This window comes from Danio rerio, chromosome 5 (genome assembly GCF_049306965.1).
Source record: "Danio rerio strain Tuebingen ecotype United States chromosome 5, GRCz12tu, whole genome shotgun sequence".
NCBI classification, from domain to species: domain Eukaryota; kingdom Metazoa; phylum Chordata; class Actinopteri; order Cypriniformes; family Danionidae; genus Danio; species Danio rerio.
In genome coordinates, this window is record NC_133180.1 from 60,797,961 (window position 1) to 60,816,839 (window position 18,879).

The 18,879-nt window shown below is 48.8% G+C and overlaps 1 protein-coding gene across 5 annotated transcripts; it reads left to right on the forward strand.

Annotated features, from left to right (window-relative positions):
- Window positions 1-7,300, forward strand: LOC103910875 (uncharacterized). Of its 5 annotated transcripts, none has more exons than XR_011011158.2 (3): window positions 1-181; window positions 387-7,025; window positions 7,231-7,300. XR_011011158.2 is itself a non-coding variant. In XM_073951496.1 (3 exons), exons 2-3 carry the CDS (start codon window positions 2,103-2,105, stop codon window positions 6,188-6,190), a joined length of 3,942 nt encoding a protein of 1,313 aa, XP_073807597.1. In that variant the 5' UTR covers window positions 1-181; window positions 387-2,102; the 3' UTR covers window positions 6,191-7,300. The 5 variants fall into 5 exon arrangements, 3 of the variants coding, with proteins under 3 accessions (XP_073807597.1, XP_073807598.1, XP_068076346.2); XM_073951496.1 differs by having other exon boundaries at window positions 387-2,149; window positions 2,296-7,300; XR_012406381.1 differs by having other exon boundaries at window positions 1-7,025.
- Window positions 7,301-18,879: the final 11,579 nt, after the last annotated feature.

Sequence of the window (18,879 nt, forward strand, 5' to 3'; positions counted from 1 at the left end):
AGCAGGGAGATCGGAGAAGCGCGCCTAGCACGAGGGAGAGAGCGATCGCTTGCACAGAGAAATGCACGGAGCTAAAGTTACATTTAAGGACTGATTTAAGAGAGATTTAATGCATATTTGAGTTTGTTTTTTGTTCTGTTCATCTTCATTGTTTGAACACCTGGTTGGAAGGGAGAACAAGGTAGATGAGGACATTTTTTATACATATTGCTAAAATTTGATGCATCTGTTGGCTTGCTAATAATTTAAATTGCTATTTTATCGTAAAATTAGTCATATATTTGCAGATACTTTATAATATTGTCACTAAGTTTATTGTTTTGTCTTATTATGTGAATTTTTATTCATTACATGTTTTCTATTTGTGTTTATTCATCTGTTCTTAGCTCTTACGGTGTTGTACAGTCTTTAAGGACGGCAAATGCAACAATAAAGGCACAAAGGAGGACAGTGCAACATCAGTGCATGAGTTTATTCCTTTTATTTCTCCAACCGGGCTGTTACAGTAAGAGCTTGCACCCACTGACATTATTTGCTGATGTAAATGATGACGGATCACGGTTCCAATTTGTGCACTCCTGCAAAAGTAAACGAACAAATTGATAATGTTCAAAACAAAGAAGTTGATGAAGAAATAGAAGTTCAATCTGAAGAATTAGACACAAATGTACGTCGCTCTACCCGTGAGCGAACTCAGACAGACAGGATGCTTGCATATCAAAGGGAGGAGTCTCATAAAGCAGAAAGAAAGCTTATGCATGCATATGAAAAATGGAAAGCTGAGGCTCGGAAAGCAAGAAGTCAGTTGAAATTAGACATTTCTGAGAGTGAATTAGCAACACTCATAGACTCATTGGAAAAGGAAAAGGACAGTGTGATGAATGCATACATAAGGGTTAGAAGTAATGTAACTCCACCCACTGATATGAGAAGGAAAATTGATGCTTGTGATGCTGTTACAAAGGATATAGTAAAAATTGCATATGAGAGGATCTCAGGGGTAGATGGAGGCTTTGACAATGAAACCGTAAAGGGGCATTTACGTAAGCTGCTTGAACGAGACTACGCTCGCTCTGTTTATGGTTCTACTGTTTCACGCATCAGCTCCAAATCCAGTACACCTATAAGTCAACCCTCTCTGAATTCTATACTAATGGCTAAACACATAGAGGCAGCAGCAGAGCTAGCAGCTAAGGAAGCAGAATATGCTACTGTAATAGAAGAAAGGGAGCAAAGAGAAAAATTACGACTTCTAGAAGAGAAGCAAAGAAAAGAACTTGAGGCTCAAAAGGGCGAGTTTGAAAGGCTCCAAGTGATGAAGGAGGTAAGAGCAGCTAGAGCAAGACTGGAGGTGTATGACAAGGAAGAAACTGTTGACACTGTTAATCAAGATGAAGGGCTGCAGCAACCTGTAAGCCCTCCCACGCATAAACCAGTATACTTATCCTCCGTTAATCCAACGCCTAACATTTCATCACAGAGTCCCAACGCTGATGTGTCTCAATTAGCGCAGGCTGTCCAAGATAGCATAACACTAAACAGACTTCCTATGCCAGAGCCCACAGTTTTCAGTGGTGACCCCATTCACTTCATAGAGTGGAAGGCTTCATTTGAATCACTCATTGATAAAAGGCATATCTCTTCAGGAGACAAGTTATACTACCTGAAGAAGTACGTTACTGGGCCTGCTCTGAAAGTGCTAGATGGTATCTTTTACAGAAATGATGAGGAGGCTTACAAGGACGCGTGGAAGAGGCTTCTAGATCGCTACGGACAGCCATTCATCATACAACGAGCATTCAGAGAGAAACTCGCATACTGGCCTAAAATTCAATCCAAGGACTCGGTAGGACTTCGAAATTTCTCTGATTTCTTGAACTCATGTAAGGATGCAATGCCACATGTAAAGGGACTGGAAATATTGAATGATTGCGAAGAGAATAGGAAGCTTGTAAGCAAACTCCCTGATTGGGCGGCTGCCCGCTGGAATCGTCAAACCACACAAACGCTGAGTGAAACACAAGATTTTCCAACTTTTCGAGAATTCGCCCATTTCATGTCTGTTGAAGCTGAAGTTGCCTGTAATCCAGTCACATCCTTTCATGCCCTTCATGTTTCAGAACCTAACAAAGAGAAAATTTATTTCAAGGTCAGTAAACCTAAAGCTAATGTCTTCCATACAAAGACTGTCACACAGCATGATAATTCTAAGCCCACTGGAAAGGTCAATAAGCCATGTCTGTTCTGTCAAAATGGTGAACATCAAATTCATGAATGTTCTAAATTCTCTGCAAGGTCTCTTGAAGAACGTAGACAGTTCGTAAAGAATACAAGATTGTGCTATGGATGTTTGAGGCTGGGTCACAGTGCCAAGGACTGCCGCTCCCGACATTGCTGCAACACCTGTAAGGGAAGACACCCTACCTGCCTACATGATGACAGCTTCAATAGAAAGGTGAGGTCTTCTTCTGCTCAGAGCCCAGAAAATGTCCATGAAGGAGTTGCGACAATGTCATTGAGTGTAGAATCTGGATGCACGCCTGTTAACACCTCGATGATTGTGCCAGTGTGGTTGTCCACACATAAAGACCCAGTTTCTGAGAAGCTCGTCTATGCTCTGTTAGACACACAAAGCGATTCAGTCTTTATTGAATGTGCAGTATGCAAAAGTCTTAAAGTCGACTCCTGTCCCGTGACGCTTAAACTCACTACTTTGGTTGGAAAGGACTCCTTGATGTCAAGTGAAAGGATTTCTGGTCTTCGAGTTAGAGGTTTCAATTCCTCACTGATTATAGATCTACCCCCTGCATACACCAAAGAATGCATTCCTGTGGATCGCGCACACATCCCTACAATGGAGACTGCAAGTCATTGGAAACATCTAGCCACTCTAGCAGACAAAATTCCCCCACTTCAAAATTGTGAGGTTGGACTATTGATAGGATACAATTGTTCCAGAGCGCTAGCGCCCCGAGAAGTAATTCTTGGAACGGAGAATGAACCATATGCTGTTCGCACGGACCTCGGATGGAGCATTATAGGTCCTTCCATAACACATTTTGAGCCCCAAAGCAGTGCTGCCATGTGTCATAGAGTGTCTATCAAGGAAATACCTGCAGTAACTCCCACAGATGTGATAAAAGTGCTGGAATCTGATTTCAAGGACACAGAAGGGCACACAAAAGTGACGTCTCAGGAGGACATCATGTTTTTGAGAAAGCTGGAAGAGAATATCAGATTGAACAAGGATAGTCATCTGGAAATGCCCCTGCCATTCAGGAAAAGACCATATCTTCCAGATAACAAACCTCTTGCTGTCATAAGACTTCAACATTTGAAGAGGAGATTAATGAGGGATCAGGAGTACAGAGAGCATTATGTACCATTCATGGAGGAAGTAATAGAGAAGGGTAATGCAGAGCAGGTGTTTGAGGAAGGACGAGAAGGAGAAAGATGGTACATACCACATCACGGAGTGTACCACTCGAAAAAGCCAGGGAAATTGCGTATAGTTTTTGACTGTTCAGCCAGATACAAGGGAACTAGCTTGAACGACCATCTTCTAACTGGCCCAGATCTGATGAACAGCTTAACTGGCATCCTTTTGAGGTTCAGACAGTACCCTGTAGCCCTAATGTGTGACGTGGAGAAAATGTTCCACCAATTTCATGTAGACCATGCGGATCGTGATTATTTACGATTTCTATGGTGGAGAAATGGAGATTTCAATTCACAGCCTCAAACCTTCCGCATGACAGTGCATTTGTTTGGAGCCTCATCGTCCCCTGGATGCGCTAACTATGGGCTGAAGCATCTTGCAAGAGAAGGTGAACGTCTGTATCCTCTGGGCTCGCAATTTATTATGCAAGATTTCTACATGGATGATGGAGTTTCCAGCATTGAAAGCACAGAGAAGGCCATCAAATTGGCTGAAGAAGCTCGTCAGCTTTGTGCACTGGGAAGCTTAAGGCTTCACAAGTTTGTGTCTAATGACAAGGAAGTCTTGAAGACAATACCACCCTCAGAGTGTGCGGTAGATGTTACAGCTGTCGATCTTGCTCTCACTGATCAGCCTTTGGAAAGAGCTTTGGGCATATACTGGAGTCTGGAACAAAACAATTTCAAATTCCGTATCACTGTTAAGGACCAACCAGCAACCCGTAGAGGGATACTGTCTATAGTGGCCTCATTGTTTGATCCCTTAGGCTTTCTTGCCCCCTTTGTACTCAAAGGAAAGACCATTCTGCAAGAAATGTGCCGAAGTGGTATGGGTTGGGATGATAACTTACCCGCTGATCTACAATCAGCATGGGAACACTGGAAGGCAGATCTAGTTAATCTAGAAAAGATTGAAGTGCCTCGTTGTATTGTGCCCTCTGGCTTTGGGAGAATCATAAGGAGAGAGATTCACCACTTCTCAGACGCCAGCATAAGTGGATATGGTCAGTGTTCATATCTCAGACTCGAGAACGAGCAAGGTGACATCAGTTGTTTATTGCTCATGGCAAAATCTAGAGTGGCCCCACTCAAGATCACAACAATTCCTCGGCTAGAATTGGCTGCCGCAGTGGTGTCAGTTGCAGTGAATGACCTGTTGAAGGAGGAAATGAACCTGGCAGATGCAGAAGCGTTCTTCTGGACTGACTCACAAGTGGTGTTAGGCTACATAAACAATGAAGCCCGCCGTTTCCACACGTTTGTGGCAAATAGAGTACAAAGGATTCACCGCACCACAACTCCTCAACAGTGGCGGTACATTTGCTCAGATGAAAATCCAGCCGATTACGCATCGCGTGGTCTAAGTGTTAACAATCTTGTCACTTCCAACTGGTTTAGAGGACCTAAAGTTTTATGGGAAAAGCAAATACCACCACCTATGGAAATCAGCAAGCAGCTTCCAATTGGCGACCCTGAAGTCAAGAAGGTTCAGTCACTCAACACGCAAACTGTACAGTATTCATGTTTGTCAGACCGTCTCACCAAGTTGTCCTCATGGTCCAAAGCTATCCAAGCTGTTGCACGTTTAATACGTCGTGTCAGGAAAGACAAGTCACATAATCACAGTACATTGGCGGAACGGAACGATGCACAGTGTATCATAATCAAGGACTTACAGAAGCAGACATATGCAGAGGAGATAACTTTACTCCGTAAGGGCAAACAACTACCTCGCAGCAACAGACTATACAATCTTGACACCTTTGTCGACCAAGATGGATTGCTGAAGGTGGGAGGGAGACTTTGTGAGGCATCTATCCCTAATGCTGTTAAGTATCCAGTGATACTTCCGAAGGAGCACCAACTTACAAAACTCCTGATTGCTGATTGTCATGAGAAGATGGCTCATCAAGGAAAGGGAATGACTATAAATGAAATCAGATCAAGAGGATTCTGGATTACGGGAGTTAACAGGACTGTAGCTTCCTTTGTACGACAATGTGTGAGATGTCGCAAGTTACGTGGACCTACGGAAGAGCAAAAAATGGCTAACTTACCCTCAGAGCGCATAGAGCCATCCCCTCCATTCACATACAGCGGGATGGATGTTTTCGGTCCATTCATCACCAGCAAAGGTCGCAAGTCAAACAAGAGGTATGGACTTCTCTTTACCTGTTTCTGTTGCAGAGCCATCCATATTGAGATGCTGGATGACATGTCCACAGATGCCTTTATCAATGGCCTGCGTTGTTTCATCGCTATCAGAGGAGCAGTCCATCAAATAAGGTGTGATCAAGGCAGTAATTTCATTGGAGCCAGGAATGAGCTCACCAAAGCTATGGAGGAGATTGACACCAACCGTCTGGTAACATTCTTAGCGGAAAAACAGTGTGACTTTGTTTTTAATGCACCTCATTCAAGCCACACTGGCGGAGTTTGGGAAAGACAGATTAGAACTGTCAGAAGTGTTCTTCGCTCCACCCTGTCACAGTCATCTGGAAGGCTCGATGACTCTTCTCTGCGAACGTTCTTTTACGAGGCCATGTCCATTGTAAACAGTCGTCCGCTCACGGTTGATAGTATAACTGACCCAAGTAGCCCTGAACCTCTAACCCCTAATCACCTCCTCACTCTAAAACCTACTCAAGCCCTACCACCTCCTGGCAAATTTGTCAGGGAAGATGTGTATGCCCGTAAGAGATGGCGGCATGTCCAATACTTAGCGGAACAATTCTGGGGACGTTGGCATTAGGAGTATGTGTCTAACATCACAACAAGACAGTGCTGGCATACACCAAGAAGGAACATGCAAGTAGGAGATATTGTCTTGGAGAGGGCAGTGGATCTGCCCAGGAATGAGTGGCGCTTGGCAAGGATTATTGAGGCAGTCACTGACAAGGACGGATTGGTGAGAAGAGTAAAAATACAGTTCGGAGACAGAAATCTGGGGAAGGATGGTAAACGTCCACATAAACCATCTGTGGTGGAACGTCCAGTGCAGAAGCTGGTCCTGCTGATGGAGGCAGCCTGAACATACTGACATATCCTTTGAGTAAACAGTTCATAGTAATATATGTTTTAGTGTTGTTTACATCTAGTCTTAAATGGTTATAGTAGTAGTAGTAGTAATTATAATTCATTTAAAATCATTCGTGATTAAAAGGTTAAAATTCATAATCTCTCATGATTGGTGGGAGTGTAAATAACCCCAAGTTATTTAAGTTAGGTTTCAGTGTTAATTATTTATGCTGCTTTTAATTACTTCTCTATTTCTTTAAAAATTGTTGTGTTTTTGTTATTTATTTGAACTCCGCTTTGCACTAAGTTATTTAGCCTATAGAGACCCTTATTTTGACGCGCGTCTTGCCGGAAGTGGTCAGGTGCGCGAGCGCGCGCAGATCACGGAAGCAGGGAGATCGGAGAAGCGCGCCTAGCACGAGGGAGAGAGCGATCGCTTGCACAGAGAAATGCACGGAGCTAAAGTTACATTTAAGGACTGATTTAAGAGAGATTTAATGCATATTTGAGTTTGTTTTTTGTTCTGTTCATCTTCATTGTTTGAACACCTGGTTGGAAGGGAGAACAAGGTAGATGAGGACATTTTTTATACATATTGCTAAAATTTGATGCATCTGTTGGCTTGCTAATAATTTAAATTGCTATTTTATCGTAAAATTAGTCATATATTTGCAGATACTTTATAATATTGTCACTAAGTTTATTGTTTTGTCTTATTATGTGAATTTTTATTCATTACATGTTTTCTATTTGTGTTTATTCATCTGTTCTTAGCTCTTACGGTGTTGTACAGTCTTTAAGGACGGCAAATGCAACAATAAAGGCACAAAGGAGGACAGTGCAACATCAGTGCATGAGTTTATTCCTTTTATTTCTCCAACCGGGCTGTTACAGGTAAAACCATTGTAAAACGATGGTAAAACGATCGTTTTATCATTGTAAAACCATTGTAAACCATTGTAAAACGATGGTAAAACGATCATTTTATCATTGTAAAACCATTGTAAAACGATGGTAAAACGATCGTTTTATCATGTAAAACCATTGTAAAACGATGGTAAAACGGATCGTTTTACAATCACTTTACCATCGTTTTACAATCGTATTACAATCGTTTTACCATTGTTTTACAATCGTTTTACAATCATTTTACAATGGTTTTACAATGGTTTTACCATCGTTTTACAATGGTTTTACAATGGATTAACAATCGTTTTACCATCGTTTTACAATGGTTTTACAATCGTTTTACCATCGTTTTACTAATTACCCTTTGTTTCACTATAGTTTTACCCTTGTTTTACTAACTAGTTTTACTATGGTTTCAGTATTCATTTAGTTAAACTGCAGTAAACGAAAACAATGGTAAAACATTTGTTCTGCCTCTGTTAAAGACGAAAGTGTGCTGTTTATGTTTTTCCTTTCATTTGATTTAGTTTTACTCGGTTCAATGGCTACTAAGTTAGTGTCAATACACAATTAAAGGGAGCAAGAATCCAGCTCATAATCCTGGCTCTTGAACAGAGTTTGGCTGGCTGTTTATTTATATCACACGCAAGAAAGCAAACATATAAAGAATAGTACAACAATATTAAAACAATAGTAAAACGATGATTTCCCATCTAGGGAACTTCAACACTGCGTCTAACCAGAACGCTAGGGGAACGTTCGAGGTTACTAAAGTAACCCTTCGTTCCCCGAGGAGGGAAACGGAAGCACTATAAGTGGATTTGATGTTCTAAATCCACGTATGGGAGGGTTCGGTTCAGAAGCCGCCCGTCTGAAAGAGTATTGAACGGGCCAATGAAAGCAATGAATTGGCAGCGCAAGCTTGCGCAGGTGTGCTGCATCGCCAATTAACTGAGCATATAAGCACACCTGGCGCCAGCAAACGCTATCCTTTTTAAGCTGAAGAGACTTTTAACAGCTAAGGGACAGTCATTATGGCGACGGAGTATAGTGCTTCCGTTCCCCTCCTCGGGGAATGAAGGGTTACTTTAGTAACCTCGAACGTTCCCCTTCAGGGGGAACTCCAGCACTATAAGTGGATTTGATGTTCTAAATCCACGCATTGGGAGCCCATTGAAAGCGCCATAAAGACTGCACCTTACCAACACCAACCATGAGAGGGCAGTCAGGCAAGCGTGACGCACCCAAATCATGAGAGGTGCGGTCCTCCAACGTGCCCTTGGCCCTAACTTATCCCACTTCAAAAGAAGCTTTACGGAATAGGTATATTTTTTTGGGAGTCGCTAGCGTCTAGATAATTCTAGGAAATACGACAGTACGTTGGGAAGCGTGCCATCCCAGTAGGGAGGATACTGCGGAGACCATCCGCACCCAATAGGGAAACAAATGGTATTACATATGGACTAAACCTGAGAAGGGGGAGTGCGCATAAGAGGGTGGTTAGCGGATAGGGAAAGCACGGGTCCACCTAGGGGGGGGGAACTTAACCGTGGCGGAAAAGCATATGGGGATCACCAGCGGGGATCAGCCATAGCAGGCACCTGTACCCAAAAACGCGGGCTGACCAGCGGGCAGGCCTAAAGTAGTGGGCCAGCAAGTGACTCCTCCGCTGAGTCAGTGCTGGGGGCCTCGGAGGAATCTGCAGGGCTCACCGAATGGGGAACTTTACTGACAGACAGGAGGGTGCACATCTTTCTATGTTAGGGAAAAGGCACCGCAAGCGTGCTACAACACCTACCGAATTGTTTCCTCAATCACCAAAGGTCCCTAACACCCTTGAGGAAACCGGCTCCACTCGCAGATTATAAAACCTTGCAAATATGTTGGGTGTCGCCCAGCCCGCAGCTCTACAAATGTCTGTTAAAGAAGCGCCAGCGCGCACACGCCCAAGAGGATGCAACGCTCCGAGTGGAGTGCGCATGCACTCCCGGGGGGCGCGGCTGACCTCTGCTCAAATAAGCACATGAAATGGCCTCCACAATCCAGTGGGATAAACGTTGTTTAGACACGGCACTTCCCTGCTGCCGTCCGCCATAACAGACAAAGAGCTGCTCAGAAGATCTAAAGTTCTGAGTACGGTCCACATAATGCGCAGAGCGCGAACTGGACAAAGTAAGGACAGGGCTGGGTCTGCCTCCTCCGGGGGCAGCGCTTGCGGGGTTACTACCTGATCTCTAAAGGGAGTGGTAGGAACTTAGGGCACATAACCCGGGCGGGGTCTCAGGAACGTGAGAGTAATCCGGCCCGAATTCCAGGCACGAGTCACTGACCGAAAATGCCTCCAGGTCCCCGACCCTCTTAATGGAGGCCAACGCGACCAGCAGAGCTGTCTTCAGTGACAGAACTCATAAAGATACTGTATCGAGTGGCTCAAAGGGATCAAATCGCAGGCTCGTGAGAACGAGGGCGAGATCCCAAGAGGGCGTGAGAGGGGGGCGAGTTGGATTAATTCGCCTAGCGCCTCTGAGGAACCGGATGATGAGGTTATGCTTTCCCACGGTGCCGCCAGTCACCGCGTCATGGTGAGCGGAGATGGTGGCAACGTACACCTTGAGAGTGGAGGGCGACAGCCTGCTGTCCAGCTTCTCTTGAAGGTAAGAGAGCACAACACTGATCTGGCAAGATCGGGGGTCTTCTCTGCGAGAGACACACCATTCAGTGAATAGACTCCACTTCAGGGCGTAGGCGCGCCTCGTGGAGGGGGCTCTAGCCTGAGTGATGGTATCAACTACCGCGAGCGGCAGGTTACCTAAGTCTTCCTCGCGTCTATGGACCACACGTGGAGGTTCCAGAAATCGGGGCGAGGGTGCCAGATGGTGCCTTGTCCCTGAGAAAGTAGGTCCTCTCTCAAAGGGATCTGCCATGGGAGGGCCGTCGCGAGGAGGGAGAGCTCTGATATCCAGGTCCGGTTGGGCCAGAGGGGCGCAACTAGCAGAACCTGCTCCTCGTCCTCCCTGACCTTGCACAGTAACTGCGCGATCAGGCTCACTGGGGGAAACGCATACTTGTGTATGCCCCGAGGCCAGCTGTGGGCCAGTGCATCCGAGCCGAGAGAGCCCTCGGTCAGGGAATAAAACAACTGGTAATGAGCGTACTCGGGGGAGCAACAGATCGATCTGGGTCACCCCCGAACCGCGCCCATATCAGCTGGACAGACTCGGGGTGGAGTCTCCATTCTCCAGAGTGAATCTGCTGCCGTGAGAGCACATCGGCTGCACGGTTGACCATACCTGGGATGTGAATGGCGCGCAGCTACTACAGCCGCGGGTGACTCCAGAGGAGCAGACGGCGGGCGAGCTGAGACATGCGGCGAGAGCGCATACCCCCCAAACGGTTGATATACGCTGTTGACGCCGTACTCTCCATCCTGACCAGCACGTGTTGCTGCTCCAGTACCAGAGAAAAACGGCGGAGAGCAAGGAACACTGCCAACAGCTCTGGGCGATTGATATGCCAATGCAGCTGGGCACCTACCCACAGGCCCGCAGCTGCATGCCCGCGACACACGGCTCCCCAGCCTGTGCTGGAAGCATCTGTTGAGACAACAATATGACTGGACGCCTGTCCCAGAGGCACACCGGCCTGCAGGAACGAGGGATCGTTCCAGGGGCTGAGGGTGCGGCGACAAAGCGCAGTAACAGAGACTCGGTGTGTGCCCGCATGCCATGCGCGTCTTGGAACTCGATCTTGAGCCAGTGCTGAAGTGGTCTCATATGGAGCAATCCGAGCGGCGTGACAGCCGCAGCAGAAGCCATATGCCCCAGGAGCCTCTGAAAATATTTCAGTGGGACCACTAATTTGCTGTCGAGCTCCCTCAGACAGTTTAGCAGCAGGCGAGCGCGCTCTCCGAAGAGGCACGCTACCATGGTGACCGAGTCCAGCTCCATTCCGAGAAAAGAGATCCTCTGCACCGGAGTTTGCTCTTTTCCCAGTTGACCTGCAACCCCAATAGGCGGAGATGCCGGAGCACCTCGTCTCTGTGCGCAGTCAATTGCTCCCGAGAGTGGGCTAAAATCAGCCAGTCGTCGAGATAATTGAGTACGCGGATGCCCGCGAGCCGCAGGGGCGATGGGGCACCCTCCATGAGTTTGGTGAAGACCCGCGAAGACAGAGAGAGCCTGAAGGGGAGGACCTTGTACTGCCATGCTCGACCTTCGAACGCAAACCGCAACGAAACTGACGGTGGCGTGGAAGAATGGAGACATGAAAATACGCGTCCTTCAGGTCTATGGCTGCAAACCAATCCTGAGGACGAACGCATCGGAGGAAAGCATTCTGAATGACAGCTTGTGAAGGCAGCGATTCAAAACGCGCAGATCTAGGTGCCGTGACCCACCGCTCTTTTTGGGTACGATGAAGTACGGGCTGTAAAACCCGCTCTTCATCTCGGCTGGAGGTACCGGCTCGATTTCAACCTTCGCCAATAGGGCAGCAATCTCCTCTCGCAAGACAAGGGCAGACAGAGGCTATTGACCCTGGTGAAATACCCGCCCGTGAACTTGGGAGGCCATTTCGAGAACTGAAGTTCGTAGCCGAGTCTGATCATGCGTATGACCCACCGCGAGGGGCTGGGCCGTGCTAACCAGGCAGAGCCCTCGCCAATGACGTCATCCCAGCAATCGCTGACGTACCCGCAGAGGGGCAGTGCGGAGCGGGTGTGCTGATCCGGGGAGCGCGAGGGTCCCACAGAAGAGCTGGAGGAGAGCGATTCGCTCTGGCTCTGCACCCTGACTCTGGAAAAGGGGCTTGGGGGCTGGGAGAAGGGAGACTGTCCCCCCAGCACCCGTGAGCCGCTGGCGGAGCATGTAGATCCTGCGAGCTGAGAGGTGGCGCGTCCCAGACTGGCAGGGCTTGCAGTGCTCGTGAGCCACTGGCGGAGCACACCGAACCTGCGAGCTAGAGAGCACAGTGTCTCAGACTGGCAAATTTCGGGCTGTCACATCCGGGGAAGTGAAAAAGTGCCCTTTCATTTCATGGAAGTAAAAGGTGCCGTAGGAAATGGCGCCCCGCCCTCCAGCGAGGAAGAGCAAGTTCCCTCTTCTCCAAATGACATGTCCCAGGGACGCTTGGTAGTCCGTTGCCGGACTTAGCGGCGTTCTGGGCAGGGGGAGCTGCTGCTTCCGAGGTGCTCGACGCGCTCGCTTCGCCAGAGGCATGTGCGGGGGCGGTGCAGCTCTCGTAGGCGGGCGCCTTTGGCGAGGAGCAGGTATGGATGGCACGGCGGGCAGAGCGGGCTACGGATCCGCCGATAAGACATCACCCATCAGACTGCTCTCTCACTGCCTCGAATTCCTGGGTGAATTCGCAGACAGTGTCGCCGACCAGTTTGGGATATGGGCGAGTCAAGAAAGCGGACTTTGTCGACTTCGCGCATACCAGCCAAGTTCTAGTCAGGAGTGGCGCTCCTGGATCACTAGTGTGGACATCGTCCTCCCCAAAGCACACGCAGCGGACTCAGTAGTCCGAAGAGCTTAGTCGGCTGTGGTGCGAAGCTCATAAGCCTGGGTTGGACCCACCCTCGTGCAGCTCGGCCAGCGCCTGCGCTTGGTAGCGCTGGTAGGTGGCTATCGCTTGCAAGGCGGAAGCAGCCTGGTCCGTAGCTTTGCAAGCTCTGACTCCGGGGAGCAGAAACTTACAGGCTTTGGATGGGAGACGAGGCGGACCCCACCAAGAAGAGGCGCCGCGCGGACTAACCGCCATAGCGCACTCAACCTGAGGAATTGCCACATACCCCCTGGCCGCTCCACCACCAAGAGTGGTGAGGGTGGAGGGACACGCAGCACGAGCAGAAAAAAGTGCTCTTTAAGACCGCGTGAGCCTACTGTGCGTCACCGGGAAGAAGGGAACGCCCCTCTAGTCAGTCCGGCCGCGGAGCTGGGGGATAAACCATCTCCAACCCACGGCCAAGCAGCCCGGGAAAGCACGGCTAACACGTCCGTTTCAGTATCCGTTTTGACAGCACTCACCTGCCCGAAGGGGGCGAGCGGGTCCGGATCTTCGTCGGACAATGAAAGCCCACCCTCCGATGCCGCGGGGGACATCTGATCTCCGGTGTCAGCGAGCGTGAGAGCTACCATCTGATTAGACGGATCACTCCCAGTACCCGAAGCTTGGAGGGAGCGCTTGGAGGAGCGAGAGGTCCGCGAGCCCTTAGGCGGCGGATTATCTCTCGCTGGAACCCTCAGATCTGCCCGAGCGCCCGCTGCAGAGCAGAAGGCGACTAGGTTGGCTCGTTCTCTTACGAAAGCTAGCCGCGATCTCAACCGCGCGACGGTCATGGCATCGCAGTGACGACATGAACCGCCCCCGAGCACCACATTAACATGCTGGACCCCCAAACATGTAATGCAGTGAACGTGCCCATCATCCGGAGCCAGGAAACCCCCGCAACCAGAAACGCACAGTCGGAGCGCCGTCCTGAAAAGTGTGTTGCTCTTTTAGCTGCAACAATTAGCACCGCTCTGGAGGACCGGACCCAAAGGGACGCCAGGCAAGGGAGAAACCCAGCTCGACCATCTGCCGCTGCGTGGACTCGCTCTGGACCGGGAGACACTCGTTCGCTCGAAGTGGCTGTAGATCAGCAGGAGGAACCCTCATGAACTCGATCAGAAAAGTCTCTGAAGCGAAAAGGATAGCGTTTGCTGACGCCAGGTGTGCTTATATGCTCAGTTAATTGGTGATGCAGCACACCTGCGCAAGCTTGCGCTGCCAATTCATTGCTTTCATTGGTCCGTTCAATACCCTTTCAGACGAGCGGCTTCTGAACCGAATCCTCCCATACGTGGATTTAGAACATCAAATCCACTTATAGTGCTGGAGTTCCCCCCGAAGGTGAACACCTCTTTTATACGCGTCTTGAAGCACATGTGAAATCAATCTAATGTAATTAAGCAGGTGTCGTCAGACCAGAGAGTATAAAAGCCTGTACTGAGCATTCAGTATCAACTTCTTTGCTTTCAAGAAGCATGCACGTGAAAATACACCCTCTTTCTGTGAACTTTCATCACTGATTTGCATTCACAAAATACAAAAAAACTGACAACTTACTTTTTTATTTTGGTATGGCAGAGAAAAACTTTAAACATTGTGTGCCTCCATGCCCTCGCTTTATTAGGCTGGTGACTCACATGATTTGTGTTTGGAGTGTTTGGGAGAAGAGCATGCCCTGGCAGCATTTGAGGATGCTGACTGTGGACACTGTGACGCTCTCTCCCGTAAAGAGCTGCGTAGTCGGAGGGAGTTCTTTAATAAAGCTCCCGTGGCACACGCTCCTCGCGGTTCAGGTCCCGCTTGTGCTGAGGCTGAGCCTCGACTTCGGTCGTGGGGTTTGCAGCTAGATCTGGCGGATGAGATGGAGACGGACTCTGTCCTTTCTCTTTCTGGATCCGTGAGATCTAATCCTCCTTCGGGAGCGTCAGAAGCACGCTCTGCTGTTTCTTCTGCGCCTCGTGGGAGGGCGGCATCCTACGTTTGCGAGGAAACCGAGGCGCCGCAGCAACAAATACAAAGAGGGTCGGGGAATCTGCCGCCCCAGTCAGTGGAATATAAGGAGTTAGTGGAGGTGATTTCACGTGCTGCTGACAGGTTTGAAGTAATAGATTGGCAGCCAGCACGTGAGCAGCAGCAGCTGCGTCTGACAGGAATGCTGGATGAGAGAGAATTACCCAGCAGAGTAGATCTTGCACTAAGGGACCTCCCCTTTTGTCCCGAGCTACATGATGCGGTTTCTAAATCATGGAAAAATCCGTATTCAGTACGGTTAATGACACCAAAAACCGCTATTTATTCAGCAGTTCGTGGGCTAGGGGAAAAGGCATGTACAGTAATGCCAATGATAGAAGAGGACTTAGCATGTCATCGTCGTCCAGATCTAAAATCTGCAAGGGTCCCTCCTTTGTTGTCGAGACCATTAAGAGTAACATCGGGTCTAGTCGGCAAAGCATATAAGACGGCTGGTCAGTCTGTTGGATGCCTGCACACCACGTCAGTGCTGCAGGCATATCAGGCTGACCTAATTAAAGACTGCCTAGATGGTGGGGGAGCAACACCCGAACAGCTTCGAGAAGCTCTTCGGGCGTCAGATCTAGCTTTAAGAGCTACTAAAGAGGCAGCCTCTAGTTTGGGGCGATCTATGGCTACCCTGGTGGCTACTGAGCGGTACCTCTGGCTGACACAAGCAGAAGTGTCAGAAACCGATAGAGCTGTTTTTATGGACGCTCCAATATCGAGCTCAGGGCTCTTCGGTGACGCCGTCGATCGCGTCGCCGAATCCTTCGACAGAGTTAAAAAATGCTCTAGCTCCCTTGGGGACTTTCTCCCCCCAAGATCAAAAAGTCAGGTGGCTGTTAAAAGACAGCCCCAGCCATCAACCAGCTCCTCATATCATGAAGTACAAAGGATAAAACGAAGTCCTGACGTGTTGGGAGTCAGGCTTCCCAGGGCCCCCCCTGGACACCGAGAGCACCATTCAGTGCTCTCACTGAACCAGGGTCCGTGGAGAAAGGGAGAGGCCACCTCACCACTTATGTTGGTGGGGGGCTCTGTGTCTCCCGGGGTGGGCGTTCCTCAGTGTCTGAGGGCATTGGGGGCCCCACCCTCTCTGCAGGGGGGTCAAAGAACAACCAGAGGCCAGTCTCGAGAGGCTGGTACTCCTAGCACATTTTTTGGCAGCGTGGAAACACCTGCTGATGGTGTCCCAGTGGGTCCTGTTCACAGTGGAACATGGCTACAAAATACAGTTTTGTGCATGCCCACCTCGCTTCAACGGTATTGCACCCACCATAGTGAAGCCAGAACAGGCTCTGGTTATGGAACAGGAAGTACTGGCCTTATTAAAAAAAGGCGCAATAGAGCGTGTTCTCCCACTCGACAGAGAGTCAGGGTTTTACAGCCGGTATTTTATAGTTCCCAAAAAGGATGGTGGATTGTGTCCCATATTAGATCTGAGAAATCTAAATCGGTCCGTCGGGGCCCTCAGGTTCAGGATGTTAACCATCAAAAACGTGGTGTCACAAATTCAGTCCGAGGACTGGTTCGTGACAATAGACCTGAAAGACGCATGCTTCCATATTTCCATCCTTCCCCAACACAGGAAATACCCGAGGTTCGCTTTCGGGGGCGAAGCGTTCCAGTATCGGGTTATTCCATTCGGCCTACCTCTGTCACCTCGAACCTTCACCAAAATAGTCGAAGCGCCACTAGCTCCACTTCGTATGCAGGGTATACGTATCCTAAACTACATAGACGATTGGCTAATTCTAGCTCAGACTCACGATATGGCAGTTCGGCATCGAGATGTCGTTCTCACCCATATCAGAAGGTTGGGGTTTCGGTTGAACACTGCAAAAAGTGTGCTTGTTCCAGCCAGGATGACCATTTTTTAGGTGTGCTATGGGACTCCATGACGATGCGAGCACGTCTGTCCCCGCCATGAATCGCTTCGATTCAGTCAGCCATACACAGAGTCAAACTAGGCCAGTTCATCACTGTGAAACACTTTCAGAGGTTGTTGGGTCTTATGGCAGCAGCAGCCAGCGTGATTCCGTTCGGTCTGCTGTACATGAGACCCCTGCAGTGGTGGCTCAAATCCAGGGGGTTTTCCTTCAAGGGGAATCCTTTCCGCATGATCAAGGTCTCGCGGCGCTGCCTTCGAGCCTTAAGTATGTGGAAAATGCCCTGGTTCCTGTCCCAGGGCCCAGTGTTGGGGGCTGTCTGTCATCGCGTCATGCTTATGACAGATGCTTCTCAAACGGGCTGGGGAGCAACGGGCTTGATCCGCATGATCAAGGTCTCGCAGCGCTGCCTTCGAGCCTTAAGTATGTGGAAAATGCCCTGGTTCCTGTCCCAGGGCCCAGTGTTGGGGGCTGTCTGTCATCGCTTCATGCTTATGACAGATGCTTCTCTAACGGGCTGGGGGGCAACCCTGAGGGGGCTTCCCGCAGCGGGACGATGGGGAGAACATCATCGTTACTGGCACATAACCTGCCTGGAGATGATGGCCGTGTTTCTGGCCTTAAAACACTTTCTCCCAGATCTAAGGGGCCATCATGTTTTAGTCTGCACGAACAACACATTGGTGATCGCTTACATCAACCATCAGGGGGGTCTGAAGTCTCGAATGCTATGCAAACTAGCACATGGGATCCTCCTGTGGGCCCAGAACAAAATCCTGTCCATCAGGGCAATGTATGTCCCGGGCCATCTGAACATGGGAGCAGATCTCCTGTCGAGGCAGGGGGTGAGATCCGGGGAATGGAAACTTCTTCACCCTTAGGTGGTGGAGACCATTTGGGGCAGATTAGGGAAAGCGCAGGTAGACCTGTTTGCTTCCCAAGAGACCACGCATTGCGTACTATGGTTTTCTCTCTCGCATCCAGCCCCTCTGGGACTGGTTGCCTTGGTTCAGACATGGCCGAGGCTACATCTGTATGCTTTTACCCCGGTCGCTCTGCTCCCAGGAGTCCTGGAGAGGGTCCGTCAAGACTGAGTACAGATACTGCTGGTAGCCCCGGTTTGGCCTACCAGGATTTGGTTTTCGGACCTCATAGGATCCCCATCAGCAGGGACCTTCTGTCCCAGGCGGGAGGAATGATAATTCATCCCCTACCCGACCTGTGGAAACTGTGGGTGTGGCCTCTGAGGGGGCCCACCTCATAGAGTATGGACTGTCAACCGAGGTTGCTCAGACCATTCTAAGCTCAAGGGCTCCCTCCACAAGGAAGCTTTATGCCCTAAAATGGGCTCTCTTTTCAGCTTGGTGCAGAAAACACCAGCTGAACCCAGTCAGCTGTCAGGTAGCCTCCATGCTGGAATTTCTCCAAGATCGCCTGTTTGCTGGGTTAGCTGCATCCACTCTGAGAGTGTACATGTCAGCTATAGCGGCCTACCATTCTCCCCTAGATGACGAGTCACTAGTACAGGATCCGCTTCCTTCGTGGAGCCATAAGGCTAAGGCCTGTCAGCACACTTAGGGTACCGACATGGGATTTAACATTGGTGCTCGAGGGCATCTCTGTTCCCCCATTTGAGCCACTGCAGGAGGCGTCAACATACGTAACCCGAGACGTTTTTCACTATTGTTATACCTTTGTTTTACCAGTTACTATTCTAAACTAGTTTTACGATACATTTAGTTAAACTGTAGTAAAAGTAAAACGATGGTAAAACGATTGTAAAACGATTGTAAAACGATTGTAAAATGATTGGTAAAAATGATGGTAAAACGATTGTAAAACGATTGTAAAACGATGGTAAAACGATGGTGAAATGATTGTAAAACCATTGTAAAACGATGGTAAAACAATGGTAAAACGATGGTAAAAGGACTGTAAAACGATTGTAAAACCATTGTAAAATGATGGTAAAACCATGGTAAAACGTTTGTAAAACTTTTGTAAAACGATGGTAAAACTATTGTAAAACGATGGTAAAACCATTGTAAAACCATTGTAAAAC

Excerpts from the sequence above, each read along its gene's own strand:
- LOC103910875 (XM_068220245.2), top strand. The coding sequence starts at position 545 with ATGATGACGGATCACGGTTCCAATTTGTGCACTCCTGCAAAAGTAAAC.